This window comes from Heterodontus francisci, chromosome 1 (genome assembly GCF_036365525.1).
Source record: "Heterodontus francisci isolate sHetFra1 chromosome 1, sHetFra1.hap1, whole genome shotgun sequence".
Taxonomy (NCBI): Eukaryota; Metazoa; Chordata; class Chondrichthyes; order Heterodontiformes; family Heterodontidae; genus Heterodontus; species Heterodontus francisci.
In genome coordinates, this window is record NC_090371.1 from 123,348,280 (window position 1) to 123,364,724 (window position 16,445).

The following is a 16,445-nucleotide window of genomic DNA, read 5'->3' on the forward strand; positions in this document are numbered from 1 at the left end:
CTTGAGTTCCTCCCTCGCTCCCATTTCCTGATTTACAGCTATTTCTGGGATGTTACTTGTATCCTCTCTGGTGAAGACTAATGCAAAATACCTGTTCAATTTAGCTGCTTTCTCCTTATTTTCCATTATTAATTCCCCAGACTCACTTTCTATAGGACCAATGCTCACTTTATTAACTCTTCTTTTTAAAATATCTATAGAAAGTCTTATTATCTGTTTTTATATTTCTAGCCAGCTTTCTTTCATATTCTAATTTTTCCCTACTTATTAATCTTGTAGTTGTTCTTTGCTGCTTTTTTTATATTCTGTCCAATCTTGTGACCATCTTTGCATAATTAAATGCTTTTTCTTTAAGTTTGATGCTATCTTTAACTTTTTTAGTTAACCATAGAAGGTGGGTCCTCCCCTTGGAACTTTTCTTTCTCATTGGAATGTATCTATTCTCCGTATTCTAAAATATCCCCTTAAATGTCTGCCATTGTATCTCTATTGACCTTAACCTACTTTGCCAGTTCACTATTGCTAGCTCTGCTTTCATGCCCTCATAATTGCCCTTATTGAAGTTTAAAATTCTATTCTTAGACCAACTCTTCTCTCCCTCAAACTGAATGTAAAATTCACTCATATTATGATCACTGCTGCTTAGACTTCACTATGAGGTCATGAATTAATCCTATCTTGTTGCACAATACCAGATCTAGTATAGCCTGCTCTCTGTTTGGCTCCAGAATGTGTTGTTCTAAGAAACTATCCTGAAAACATTCCATAAACTCTTCATCAAAGGCTACCTTTGCCCATCTGATTTTTCCAGTCTATATGTAGATTAAAATTCCCCATGATTAGCACCATACCTTTCTGACAAGCTCCCACTGTCTCTTCACTTAAACCCCATCCTACCATGTGGTTACTATTAGGGGGCCTGTACACCACTCCAAGAAGTGACTTCTTGCCTTTATCATTTCTCATCTCGACCCAAACCACTTCTACATTCTGGTTTCCTGAACTTAGGTCATCCCTCTGTATTGTGCTAATACCATAATTAATTAACAGAGCTACCCCTCCAGCTTTTCCTAGCTTCCTGTCCTTCCTAAATGTCATGTACCCTTCAATATTCAGGTCCCTAACTATGTCATCCTGCAGCCATGTCTCTGTAATGGCTATCAGATCATAATTATTTATTTCTATTTGCGCTCTCAGTTCATCTGTTTTGTTTTGAATGCTATGTGCACTCAGATACAGAGCCTTTAGTTTGTCCTTTTATTATTTTTGTAACCTCTAGCCTTGTTTGCTGATTTACTTTCAGATTTGTACTCACTGTCCCTTCCTGAAAGTGAAAAGCACGAATCAGTTACTAGAATTTTAGACTTGGGTAAGGCTGACTTTACCAGGATGAGACAAAGACTGGCCACGGTAAACTGGGTAGATCCGTTAAGGGGTCAAACGACTGAAGAACAGTGGAGAATATTTAAAGAAACATTTAACTGTCACAGTCAGATCCACCGACGTCAAGCCGGTGTTCTTCTCCGACCACTGCCTCTTACTGGCCGACTGTCACTTACAGGACGAACAGCGGGTTGGCAGAGGGACGTGGAAGCTCAATGCGACACTGCTGACCCCAGAGAACGTTGAGGAACTCAAAAGGGATTACAAAGGTTGGAGGACCGTGAAACCCCTCTTTGAGTCTCCAGTTCACTGGTGGGAAGCGATTAAGGAGAACATCAAGAGGTTCTTCATCCACAAAGGTGTTCAGAAGGCGAGAGAGAGACAGAGGGAACTGTCCTGACTCCAGAAAATTATGCAAAATCTACTCCGGTTGCAGTCAATGGGGGTCGAGGTCAAGGAGGACCTCCAAGAGGTGAAGAGCCAGCAGGCCTCGCTCTTTGCCAAGGAGGCCTCCAAGATCATCTTCCGGTCCAGAGTCCGCTCCATCGAGCAGGATGAGACGTGCTCGCGTTACTTCTTCCAAAAGGTACACAGAGAGAGCTCTGTTATCAGCAGCCTGAAGGAAGAAGATGGCTCAGTAACGTCTTCGCAGTCCGACATACTAAGGATCAGCAAATCCTTTTATGCTGGGCTGTATGACGCGAAGCCCACAGACAGCAGAGCCTCCCAGTCCTTCCTGTCATCTATCACAGAGGTCTTAGATGACAGCAGGAGGGAGGGACTGGACAAGCCGCTAACTCTGGACGAGCTGACAAAGGCCGTCGAGTCTTTCGAGACGAGTAAAACTCCCGGGAGCGACGGCTTACCGGTCGAGTTGTACACGGCCCTGTGGGACTGGGTCGGCCCGGACCTGCTGGAAGTATACGAGAGTATGCTCCTGGCCGGCAGCATGTCAGAATCCATGAGAAAAGGCATCATCACCCTCATTTACAAGCAGAAGGAGGAGAGGGCAGAAATCAGAAATTGGCGGTCCATCTCACTGCTTAATGTTGATTACAAGATTCTGTCCAAAGTCATAGCCAGTCGAGTCAAGTCTGCTCTGGAGTTGGTGATTCACCCCGATCAGACCTGTACTGTACCTGGCAGGAAGATCTCTGATAGTCTCGCGCTACTCAGGGATACGATCGCCTACGTACGGGACAGGAGGGTGGACACCTGCCTCATCAGCCTGGACCAGGAGAAGGCTTTTGACAGGATATCGCACACCTACATGATGGACGTGCTTTCCAAAATGGGGTTTGGGGAGGGAATCTGCAATTGGATCCAACTGCTCTACACAAACATCAGTAGCGCAGTCTCAATCAACGGGTGGGAATCTGAAAGTTTCCCGATCAAATCTAGAGTCAGACAGGGCTGTCCTCTGTCCCCGGTCTTGTTTGTTTGCTGTATTGAACCCTTTGCTGAGTCTATTAGGAAGGATGCGAGCATAGGAGGGGTGACAATCCCAGGCAGCGGAGGCACTCAGGTCAAAACCTCCCTGTACATGGATGACGTCGCCGTTTTCTGCTCGGATCTGCTGTCCGTGCGCAGACTGATGAGCATCTGCGACCAGTTCGAACTGGCCTCGGGAGCCAAAGTTAACCACAGCAAGAGCGAGGCCATGTTCTTTGGCAACTGGGCTGACCGATCCTTTGTCCCCTTCACCGTCAGGTCAGATTACCTGAAGGTGCTGGGGATATGGTTCGGAAGGGCCGGGGCGTGCACCAAAACATGGGAGGAGCGAGTAGCCAAGGTACGACAAAAGTTGGGCATGTGGGGGCAGCGATCTCTCTCCATTGTGGGTAAGAACCTGGTCATCAAGTGCGAGGCGCTCACGTTGTTGCTCTACGTGGCGCAGGTCTGGCCCATACCCCACTCCTGCACTGTGGCAGTCACCCGAGCCATTTTCCGCTTCGTCTGGGGATCTAAAATGGACCGGGTCCGGAGGGACACGATGTTCAAATCTCTGGACAAGGGCGGGAAAAATGTACCCAACGTGGCCCTCATCCTGATGACCACCTTCGTGTGCGGCTGCATCAAGCTGTGTGTAGATCCCCAGTACGCAAACTCCAAGTGTCACTACGTGCTGAGGTTCTATCTGTCCCCGGTTTTGCGAAGGATGGGCCTGGTCACATTGCCGCGGAACGCTCCTTGCAGTTGGGCGGCGCCGTACCACCTATCCTTCGTGGAGCAGTTTCTGCGGGAAAACACCTTTGACCACCGGTCCATCAGGCAGTGGTCTGCACGGAATGTCCTCAAGGCCCTACGGGAAAAGGAAACGGTGGATCCTGTCGGATGGTTCCCCGAGCAGACCGTCAAAGTCATTTGGCGGAATGCCTCATCACCAGAACTTTCAAATAAGCACCAAGACGTAGCTTGGCTGGTGGTGAGAAGGGCCCTCCCCGTCAGATCCTTCATGCACACCCGAAGTCTCGCCCCCTCCGCACAGTGCCCCCGCGTTGGCTGTGGTGGGGAAGAGACGGTCGCCCACCTCCTCCTGGAATGTGCCTTTGCAAAGCAGGTGTGGAAAGAGATGCAGTGGTTTTTGTCAAGGTTCATCCCAAGCAGCTCTGTAACACAGAAGTCTGTGCTCTACGGGCTGTTCCCAGGGACGCACACCGAGACAAACATCAACTGCTGCTGGAGGACTATCAATTCGGTGAAAGACGCCCTTTGGTCTGCCCGAAACTTGCTGGTCTTCCAGCGCAAAGAGTTGTCCACCACCGAATGTTGCAGACTGGCACATTCCAAGGTCCAGGACTACGTGCTGAGGGACGCACTAAAGCTTGGGGCAGCCGCAGCAAAGGCTCAATGGGGAAAGACCACAGTGTAAGGTTCCCCCACCAAGCTGGACTGAGGGGCTGGATCAATGGGAAACCCCTCGAACTGTATCGTTAATATTCTCAATTGCTGTAAATGTAAAACTGTAATTGACATGACAATTGTGAAACGGAAGGGTTGGGAAGAAACTCATGACAGTATTGAACGAAACTGATTTCCCTTGCAATGTTTGTATTTTTTGGTGCTGTTTGGAAACTGTTTGGCAATGTAATTTTTACAGATTTTTATGAATAAAGTATATTTTGGAAATAAAAAAAAAGAAACATTTAACGAAATACAGAGTGAGTATATACCCCTGAGAGGAAAAAGCTCCACTTCACAGAAAAAAACAGCCATGGACAACTAAAGAGATTAGGGATAGCATAAAACAAAAAGAAAGGGCTTACAAAAATGCAAAACATAGCACAGATCCAGCCGAATGGGATCGATACAAAGACCAGCAAAGGGTCACAAAGCAGCTTATAAGAGCTACTAAAAGAGATGATGAAAAGAAACTTCCAAAGAACATCAAAATCAATAAGAAGAAATTATATAGTTACATAAACAGAAAGCGGGTGGTCAAGAGCAATGTAGGCCCACTAAAAGCTGAAAATAGAGATATTGTCATTAATAATGGGGAAATGACAGACATGTTGAACAATTACTTTGCCTCAGTATTCACAGTTGAAAAGGAGGATAACTTGCCAGAAGTCCCAAAAAAATTAATAGCTGATTGGGGACAGGGACTTAATACAATTAACGTAAGTAAAACATCAGTAGCAAGAAAATTAATGGGACTAAAGAGTGAGAAATCCCCAGGACCTGACGGTTTCCATCCAAGGGTGTTAAAGGAAGTAGGGGAGCACATTGTAGATGCCCTAACTAATGTCTTTCAGAGTTCCCTTGATTCAGGAGTGGTCCCTCTGGATTGGAAAGTTGCACATGTCACTCCACTTTTTAAGACGGGTGAAAGGGGGAACCAAGGAAATTACAGACCAGTTAGCCTGACATCTGTGGTGGGCAAGTTGCTGGAGTCTATAATCAAGGATAGGGTGACTGAACACCTAGAAAAAATTCAGTTAATCAGGAACAGCCAGCATGGATTCATGACGGGAAGGTCATGCCTGACAAATCGCATTGAATTTTTTAAAGAAGTGACTAAGGTAGTGGACAGGGGAATGTCTATAAATGTTATTTATATGGACTTCCAGAAGGCATTTGATAAAGTCCCACATAAGAGACTGTTAACTAAGGTAGAAGCCCATGGAGTTGAGGGCAAATTATTGACATGATTAGGAAGTTGGTTGAGTGGTAGGCAACAGAGAGTGGGGATAATGGGTAAGTACTCCGATTGGCAGGATGTGACAAGTGGTGTCCCGCAGGGATCTGTGTTGGGGCCTCAATTATTCACATTATTCATTAACAACTTTGATGATGGCATAGTAAGTCATATATCCAAATTTGCTGATGATACAAAGTTAGACGGCATTGTAGACAGTCTAGATGATAGCATAAAATTGCGAAGAGTTATTGACAGACTAGGTGAGTGGGCAAAACTGTGGCAGATGGATTTCAATGCGGGCAAGTGTGAGATTATCCATTTTGGACCAAAAAAGGATAGAGCAGGGTACTTTCTAAATGGGAAGAGGTTAAGTACCGTGAATGTCCAAAGAGACTTGGGGGTTCAGGTGTATAGATCTTTAAAATGCCACAAGCAAGTGCAGAAAATAATCAAAAAGGCTAATGGAATGCTAGCCTTTATATCTAGAGGATTGGAGTATAAAGACACAGAGGTTATACTGCAGCTGTACAAAACCCTGGTTAGACCCCACATGGAGTACTGTGAGCAGTTCTGGGCACCACACCTTTATTAAGGATATATTGGCCTTGGAGGGAGTGTAACGTAAGTTTACAAGAATGATACCTGGACAACAGGGGTTAAGTTATGAGGACAGATTACACAAATTAGGCCTGTTTTCACTAGAATTTAGAAGGTTAAGGGGTGATCTGATCAAAGTGTTCAAGATATTAACAGGAAAAGACAGGCTAGATAAAGATAAACTATTTCCACTGGTTGGAGATTCTAAAACTAGGGGGTATAGTCTAAAAATTAGGACCGGACCATTCAGGAGAGAAGTTGGGAAGCATTTCTTCACTCAAAGGGTGTTAGAGGTTTGGAACTCTCTCCCACAAACAGCAGTTGAAGCTCGAACAGTTGTTAACTTTAAATCTGAGATAGATAGATTTTTGCTAAGCAAAGATATTAAGGGATATGGGCCAAAGGTAGGTATATAGAGTTAGGCCACGGATCAGCCATGATCTCATTGAATGGTGGGACAGGCTTGAGGGGCTGAATGGCCTACTCCTGTTCTTATCTTCCAATGTTCCTATCTTCCTATGTTCCTGTAACAGTCTGTTTATCTTTTCCCATATTAATACCTTTCTCTCTCGCCTTGTCTGTACTCTTTGATTTACCACATCCTCCCAAATTTGATCCCTTACCCCACTATTTAGTTTAAAACACACTCTACTTTCCTAGTTATGCAGCTCACTAGAACATTGGTCCCAGCGCGATTCAGGTGTAGACTGTCCCAATGGTACAGCTCCCACTTTCCCTAGTACTGGTCCCAGTGCCTTATGAACTGGAACCCACTTCACCACACCATTCTTTGAGTCACACATTCATTTCTCTAATCTTATTTGCCCTATGCCAATTTGCACGTGGATCAGGTAATAATCCAGAGATTATTACCTTAGAGGTTCTGCTTTTTAATTTAGTGCCTAGCTCCTCATACTCCCTATGCAGAACCTTTTCCTTGTCCTGCCTATGTCATTAGTACCTGCATGGATTGGATCCTCCCCCTCCCACGATAAGTTCTTCTCCAGCGCTGAGCAGCAGTCCTGAACCTTGGCACCGGGCAGGCAGCACAGCCTTCTGGGCTCTCACTCTTTACTGCAGAGAACAGTGCCAATTCCCCTCACTATACTGTTCCCTGCATATACATTTTTGTTCCCCCCATTTAACAGCTTCCTGTACCATGGTGCCATGGTCAGTCTGCCCATCTACACTACAGTCCTCGCTCTTGTCCATACAAGCTGCAAGAACCTTGAACTTGTTGCTCAATTGTAAGGGCTGAAGCTCCTCCGCTCCCACTTCTTGATCCCCTTACCTGCCTGACTCACAGTCACGCCCTCCTGTCCCTGACCACTGACAAAAACAGATGACCATATCCTAAGGGATGTAACTGCCTTCTGGAACAATACATCCAGATAATTTTCCCCTTCCCTGATGCAGCGCCGTGTCTGCAGCTCGGCCTCCAGCTCAATGACTCCAAGCTGAAGCTCCTCATGCCACAGATACTACAAATGTAGCTGCCATGGATTGCTGTGGCATCCAGGAGCTCCCACATACTGTAGCTGCATCACATCACCTGTCCTGCCATCTTTATTGTGTTAATTTAATTAAATGTATTTTTCTTAATTAATTTATAGTTCCCCTCCTTACTGAACTCCCTCACTTACCAAACTGCCTTCTTCACACTCTGTGCCCTCCAGCAGCACTCAATGCAGCCAAACAGCACTGAGAGTCCCCTGAATTTATATTTTCTGAAAACAATGATGTGTCAGCTTTGCTTGAGCTCTGCTAGAGCTCAGAAACCAGTTTAAGTAGCCACCTAATTAACTAGCTACAGCTACTCTTAGAAAGCTTGTATATCCCTGTTTAAAACTGTAAGAAACTTAACTTGCCTTTAAACTTAAGCAGTAATTTCAGTTAATTGCTAAATGTAAACAAAACTAAACTTTAGAGAGATTAACTTTCAAAATCCACTCACTTACCAAACTCCCTTCTTCACACTCTGTGCCCTCCAGTCCACTCAGTACATATTCATTTAGTACAAATGTTAAGATGTTCGTTTCATTATACAATGTGGAATATCGAGATCAATGTTTATATTGATACTGTTTACCCTCTGTCTTTATGTCGTATTATATTGCTTTGACATTTTCAATTAATTGATATGCAAAACTCGTGAAATATGAATTGGTATCAATAATGCAATGAGGCTCAAACTTTTTTAACAAATGCATTTACTTCTTTACACAAAGAGTGTTTTGTGAATTCCTTATGTACTGGAACCTCGACATGACTTGTTAAATTCCCCTATAATAGACTGAAAGGAAACACAATCTTTAACGGCACCAGGTCATGGGGAAATTGAATCTGATCCGATTCCTATTTATGTCAATACTTTTGGGTATCTGCACATTGTAAAACCCCGAAACTGCGTCTGTAATTTGGGATCAGTTCTCTTCCGGGTCGTTTTCCGTTCTTGAAAATCATATCATCACTTGTATTCAATGTTTGCTCATTAAAATACTGTGTCTACTAGCGGTGCAAGCTTTCTGCATTTTTTGCTCGCGCCATGAAGCTATTTGAAATTAAATGCGTCATGAATAGTAATATATTTGTTACTTTTACTATCAGTAGTAATATATATCATTTGTAATCATAAATTTTAAGGAGTGCGACTGTGAATAAAATGGTGTGATATAGCGACCGCCTCGCCTGTGATATCCACCAATTATTAATTATTAAAGTTTTACTAGTTTTACAAAAGGCCTGCGCGTACTATTCCTCAGCACGTCATTAAAGTATACATTTCAGTCCAGATAATTGGACAAACTTTGTTGTAATTTGCTAGCTGTTGTTTGCTGAGTGTACTGATGTTTCACTTGAACCACCATTTGTTTAATTTAGAGGGTTCATGGGAGACAGCTATTACAGTAACCCAATTCTGGTCACCCTTATATTTCATTTCGCAAAAGCAATATGAGAATTCCATCTGGACGCTCATATGTTTGAACGTAATGTTAACTCCAGAGAAAATTAAAGAACCAGGAATTATTAGCAATTTATTCCTGCTTGCATGCGTCTGCTAATATTGCTTCTCGTGTCTGGGTTAGAAGACTGTCCTATTGAATGAATAGGCAGAAGTAATCGCTACTCTCAGATATTTAACCAAATCGCATTCTGTAGTCAAATGAATATTTTGCGTTTTTTTTTTCAATATATTAAATATTTAAATTGGAAATGTGTGCGGTCTTGTTCCATAGATTATAAAATGGGCTACAACATTTACCAGCGTGGAATATCAATAATTGACATATTTCTAAGGGAACATGTTAAACTTGCATACTATGAGATTAGTGGATGTCCAATATCGTTGTTGATTCCAGTCACAGAAAAATCACTGTCTGTCTTTTTGAAGGAAGCCCCCGAGTGACTCCCTGCCGACGCTTCTCCTGAACACTTGTCGCGCAGCGCCGCTTTTGGCTTGCTCGAATTTGTCTTGGTTTGTCTTTTCGTTTCTTCCTTCTTCCATTTCATCCTTCTGTTTTGGAACCAGATTTTGATGTGTCTCTCGGTGAGGTTCAGCATTGCTGCTAGTTCAATGCGCCGGGGTCTGGAGATATACTTGCTGAAATGGAACTCTTTCTCCAGTTCCAGCAGCTGGCCTCTGGTATAGGCCGTTCGGGTCCTTTTGTTTTCATTGGCGTCCATCGGAAAGTTGTTTCCTACAAGAAAACCAGTTCGGTGATCTTTAATTTGCATTATTCACAAACAGCACACAATCTAATGACACGAACTAATAGAGGAGTTTGAGGTTTCGGTCTCTAGGTCAGGATCTGAAGGTCTTTTACGAAAGTGAATTTGGAGAAAAATGCTCATTTGAAAGATATAATTTATTTCATATTGACCGCCCCTCTATAAAATGTTCTTGAATGTTACAGTAACAATAGTTTATTGAGCAACATGTTTCTGGGCAGCCTGATGAGTTGACCTTCAGTGCGAGAATCTGGCCCGAGTACAGTTGGAAATAAATTCCACATTAGAAAATTACAGGGCCTTTCCTACCCACAATGTTGGTGTTTTGCGAGGGCCTAAAATAAAGCTGCTAAAGATCATTCCCGTTATGTTGTGGTCAATTTCTGTGGAAGAATGTGTAGATTTCTGAGGGATTTTTGCGCACAAAATGGTTCTGCAATTCTCTGAAAATTTCAGGTATCATGAACTCCTTAAAGCAATTGTATTTTTTCGTGGCTCGTTGTACAGCAGGTATCTTCTGTGTTATTAAACTCTAAGCACCACGGGTGACATTTTATGGTGGTAAGTCTAATATCAGAATCACAAATGACAATCGTATTTGGGGGGGGGGGGGGGGGTGGTGCGGGGAAGGTAACCATCTGTCGGTGGCTGGAGTCTGCATTTCATCAGTACTTGCTTGAAAAATTCTTCTTGTGCCTAATTAAATTCTGAAATGTAACTGTATTTTAACTGAACCTAAAACATAATCAGGTCTAAGATGTAATTTAATGGTTTCTGTATCATTAACTTCTTCTCTACTTAAATATTAAGGACCACTTAAATGCTTTGTACTGAAAAGCTCCTTTTTGAATATGAGCCGCATTTTCTCTTCGGTCAGATGTCGGTATCCGAGTAAAATAATTTCCTCTCATTCTGAATTATCAAGCTAATTTGAGTACATGTGAATCTCACAATCCATAAATGTATCTGTTGGTGCCTTATAATGAAGATTACAAATTTTCGCAGAAGCATTTCTGCAGCTGTTAGGCATGTGCATGTCTAATATATCTGTGCGAGCTTTTGTCTGTGGCGGTGTGTGTTGAATGTTGCTGGGGATATTCGGAACACAAATTAAAGAAAATTTATTTTTCCCATAAGATTTCTCACACTTGGTAGCGTAATGACCTTTCTTTGGGGAACATAGCCGATAATTTACCCTCGTGTATATTACAAAACATTTAGTCAGGCAATACTAGCAATTAGCAATATTGGCAATACTGTAACAGATGTGGCGTAATAGTCATAATATATATATAATATATTAACTCCCAGTCTTACTGAATATTATCTGAGAATTCCTTGATTCATTCATTCATTAAAAAACACATGAACTAAGATTTAAGTTGAAAGTTAATTTGTGGAAAGAATATTATAATATTCGTGGATACAATATATTTATCATAAATCAAATTTGGCGATCGGATATTAGTACAACACTTTTTCCAATCGCCTTTGAGTCAGGTAAATATTCATAGACAAATGCAAGATACTGTCTATTCCAATCGAATGCCTGCCTGTTAAATGTGGTTGTATACCTATATTATATTGCCAGTTTGAACCAAAATTACTCCTTTTTCTATTGGTACTGCTATTTCTGCTGTTAACTTTGTATGAATTCCTTTGCAACCCGTACACCTACATTCCACACTTAGACGCAGATATAAATCCCTTTCTTACCCTTTACTTTTCGATATGACATTGTTGCTGTAAACGTGTTGATATGATTCATCATTCACTAAATATTAGTACCTGGCGGGAACAGAGGCCCTTAAGATGGCGTACACGTTAGTTTCATCAAGTATAACTCAGCACCTTTTAAAAATGCGTGGCAGCAGAACATGGGTAAAGATTATTTCATAAGAAATGCCGCCCAAACGTGGCAAATCGGTTTTATTCTTACGATGTGTCCACAACGAATATTTCTACATTGACACGGAGAATTGTACACCCGAACACTTAGAAATACTCGATTAGTAAATTTGATGCTAAGTATACCAGCAAAAATAGCTGTAAGAAATTATGGGCCTTCGGGCCCATCGCTCCTCACTTCCACAGACCCTATATAATTGGCAATATTGTGGATTCTGTCCACTCTAATCAGGGGAGGAGTGAACAATTACAAGCAAAGCATTCAAAGAAAAGAGCTGTGGTATTACTCCAGTCAGATCGATTCTTTCTCCCCTGTCGTGTCCCTTAGTCCCACAGCACAACAATCACCAAACTCAACAGGCTAAGTGAATCACATACTTGACATGTACGCAGTGAATTTGTTTGGTTGGAGTAAACCGAGTGGCCAAGGCATGTGATGTCGGTGTAATTTTTCTTCAATGGTTTTGAATCGAGAATTAATGTTGGTGTCAATAATGAGTAAATAAAAGGAAACATTTCATTGTTTGATTTGTAATTGTCATAACATTGTATTGGTTTCTTATTATACTTTGTGTATTAACATAAAATGTATATGGGCACACACAGGCACATATATATATAATATATATAAATATATAATGTGCATATACCTGTACTGGTACCTATATGTCTGGCATACATTGTCCACACACAAACACATGTAGGTCTGGATTCTGTTGCTTAGTAAATATCGTATTATATCCGAAAATATGTAGGCAATATGCCGGATAAGGATTATTAGCAGTTTGTCCATTCCACTTCCTATGTATCATTAAACTAAAGCAAACGCTAAACTTAATAACTCATTAGCTTGTAATCGTACCTGCCCACTGATTTCTGCAAGTGTAGGCATGTGATTTTGTGTTCTTCATCCAAGGGAATGGGTAACCCCCCTGTAGGTTATCCCCTGTGTTGAAGTAGTTAGGCTGGGGAAGGTGACCAGAGTTCGGATCTGTAGGACCCTCGTAGCGGGTGAAATCCGTCATATTATGCTCGTTCAAATCACCGAAGCACGATCGAAGGAGAGAGGGCTGCGGAGTCCTGGCGTAAATACAGGCAGGTGGATTCTGAGAGTATTCTGGCCTCTGATATTGACAAGCACTCTCAAAATAGTCCACGTCGCCATCCATAACTGAAATGGTATCTAGCATCTACGGAAATCTTGTGGCAAAGTTTCTCTAAACCTTGCAATCCCCAGTCTCACATCGAATGAACGCTAACACCTGAGCTGGCACTCTTCACCTGTTGCTTTGTCATGTGATTACTTTTAAGTCGCTGATTGGTAGCTATAGAGGAAACAGGCGTTTTACTTTCAAAACAATCTTCGAATGTATCATATTGTGAGCCGTGGTAAAAAGATTATTGCTGTATGTAGTGTGAGAATGTAGTCTTAAAGGGTTCATGTACATTCGATTGAGTATACCATAACACCACAATTAAAGGAAAATAAGTCAAGTGATCATAAGCCGCAAAGAATGGAAAATTCTATCAGACTTTATTACGCAAATAAGGGTTCGGAAAAGTAATTGCGATATTTCTATGAACTATGGACTAACTTATTGATTACTTTATCAAATAAGAAGCAGTGTAGATGTAAATATACTTTGTTAAAATGACTGATAGATAAATTTGTGGACGTCAATATGCATATATCAAATATGTTCGAAATAAACGCGTACATCGGCTCCAAAAGTTCTTCCAGATAAAACAAAACGTAGTTCATATATTATCCACACACACACACTTGTGCGTCTGTGTAATGCATAGATATACTTTACAACCAAAATAGGACTACCAAATATTTTTGCAAAACGTATGTGCATAACTTTTATCCTGAGTGAATGTTCAATACACAATCCATAATTAGTTGTAATGATACAATTGCTTCTTCCAATCGTTCCACGACGTTTGCATCATATAAAGTTGGACTAAAATTATTTTTGTACTTTCTACCTGTAATGCCCCGCACACCCTTAGCCTTTTTTTTATAACTGGAGTGTTTAGCGTAGGTTTCAAACTTAAGTGTTACATTTGAGGGCTCACGTATCTTCGGTAAAATAAATACGAAGAATCATTCAAATAAAAGAATGCTTTATAAATTGTGGCTGTAAAGTGAAAGGGTAAAAAGTATGAAAGAAAAGTTATTGCCATATGTTCATATTTTTCCATGTTTTGAATTGATTTCAAGGACAGTTGCTGCCAGGCCAGTAAATAGGTTCTACTACTGCTGATGGGTTTATATTTCCTCAGCACAGTAGCAAATAACAAGAAAACCAACAATGGACTAGGAACAATTTTACACATTACTTTTGTGCCAGTTGTTGATTTACAGCAGGGATGTTAAAGAGTAATATTTTTGCTGGTGGTGTCTGTTCAACACAGCAGGTTGGTGTTTCCAATAAGATTGTGAAGTAACGATCTTAATCAAACTTCTTGTGTCATTCACTGTCAACTAAAGAACAAGGAGTTTGTTGAAGTAAATCTGGGTCTAAGGTATTCTGCCTCCGTGGTGAGGATATTGATTTTTCCCTTGTTTATTCTGTAGCCTATGCACACAGTTGAAATGAATGACCTTTTAACCTGGTATCAGGGACCAAAATACAGGTTGGCTTGGAGACCAGAGTATGGGAAGGTGGTCTTGAACAAAGATAATTAAACAAGGCAATGTTCAGTCCTTTTTTTTATATCGACATTTATCTCTGAATGTTGTATTACCTCACTTGCACCCTTATCTCGTCGCCTTTTATAAAGCCTGTAGATTTTTTTTAAAAATGTCGTTTCAAGTATGTGTGGCTGTGGATATGTTGGAACTCCAGAGATGTCCTTGGCATCACACCCAGGAATATATAACACAATAGAAAATAATTTACAACACACACGTGACAGTTTAATTGATTTGATTTATTATAAAAATGTCTTAACATTAAAAGCATTCCAAAAGCACTTTATCACTTCAAATATTGATGGAGAGTACTATAGCACATTTATATTCATACAAATGGTATTGGTCATTGTGAACCAAAAGAATCAGAAGGAAATGGTTTTCCTGTGAAACTACTTTCTGAAGGTTCTACAATTTTATTCAACCTCTCTGTGCAGCCCAACTTTTTTTGAAATCGTACGGAAAAGCAAACTAATAATTATTGTTATAACCGAGGAAAGACACACTCGGAGTTCTTGAACTGATATACATACATCTGTACGTAAACAATCCCTATTTTGAATTCTTAGTATGAATAAAATAAAGCAGTGGGTGTTTTCATCAGCCCAGCTCTTCCAGTAGCCTCTCTGAAATAAAAAAAAAAGACGATTCAAAATTGTTTCTCTGTGGTGCCTTACCTCTAAATAGATCTAAAGATGTGCGCTCCAACCTGTTATGAGATCAAATCAAATTCATCAATCCTTGGACAGCCCGATGAGAGATTCAATCCCAGTGGCTGCACTGAGAGATATACACTGATCCAAACCTGGCGAATTCTCCTGAACCGCTGGTACCCACAGGCACTGCGCATGCTCAAACACAGGTTACCTCTTCAGTTGACAGAATGACAACTCTGGGAGGAATACAGAAACTAAACACAAGCTTTTGAGAGAGGTTGAATAAAATTATTAACGTAAGTACTCAAAGACACAATTATATAGTTAAGTTGAATTATGTAATTGTGAAACTACTTTCCAAAGGCTATACAATGTATACCCCCACTTTTTTTGAATCATATGGAAAAGCAACTATTAATTATTGTTTTAACTAATAAGAGACAAACTCGGAGTTCTTAACCTAACATACATGCATCTGTATGTAAGCAATCATTTTTGTGTCTGCTTTTTTGTCGCTTACAGTTGCAGATCTTTGGTCTATTCTTTATTTCAACCAATCAAAAGTATGCCACTGAAATGCAATGTCCAAAGTACAACATAACGAATGCATTTCTCTCTCTCTCTCTCTCTCTCTCTCTCTCTCTCTCTCTCTCTCTCTCTCTATATATATATATATAATACCTAAGTATATTGAATGTTAACTAAGAATGGGCAAAAATCATTACTAAATACAATTGTACGTCAAGTAATAACAATGCTTAAAACATTAACATATTCCCTATCTAAGAAAGCAGTTATTACTACTGAATTGACCTCAGTGCCCTTTGTCAGGGAGGCAAAAATTAGCTACTGCTCTTATTCCTGATCTTTATCAAACAACTGCTGCTGGAAGTGTGTATGTGACTATCACATAAGAATGGTACAAACAATGCTATTCTTATCATGATATGCTGGTGCTTGGTATGGGAACTTCATTCACCTGAAAAAATTTCCGTTAAAATTCATGTTTTCTGGTATTTTTTGAATGGAAGGATCATCCTTATTCATCAACTTCCTTTGGACAAGAAAGAATCTTATGGATCAGTATACGAATGGTAAGTACATATTTCTAGATATGTTTCAGACACTTTTGTTTAAAATAAATCACTTTTGTTCTTATTTTTCAATTTTCTCCCTTTCTCTCCTTAAAGCAGTGATGCGTGGGGATACAATTCTCTGGTCCATGCACCATTTTTTTAACCTCCATAATGTGTTAACTCCTTATATGGGAATCACCCTTGAATTGACAGGAAATTATATGCCAGTATATATTGTGTATAATAATTATATT

At 40.8% G+C, this 16,445-nt stretch overlaps 1 protein-coding gene across 1 annotated transcript; it reads right to left on the reverse strand.

The window, feature by feature from the left end:
- Positions 1 to 9,401: 9,401 nt before the first annotated feature.
- Positions 9,402 to 12,948, reverse strand: LOC137383945 (pancreas/duodenum homeobox protein 1-like). Its single transcript, XM_068057418.1, has 2 exons — positions 12,621 to 12,948; positions 9,402 to 9,819 (listed from the first exon to the last, which is right to left on the reverse strand). The coding sequence occupies exons 1-2, from the start codon at positions 12,946 to 12,948 to the stop codon at positions 9,440 to 9,442; spliced, it is 708 nt and encodes a 235-aa protein (XP_067913519.1). The 3' UTR covers positions 9,402 to 9,439.
- Between the last annotated feature and the right edge of the window lie 3,497 nt (positions 12,949 to 16,445).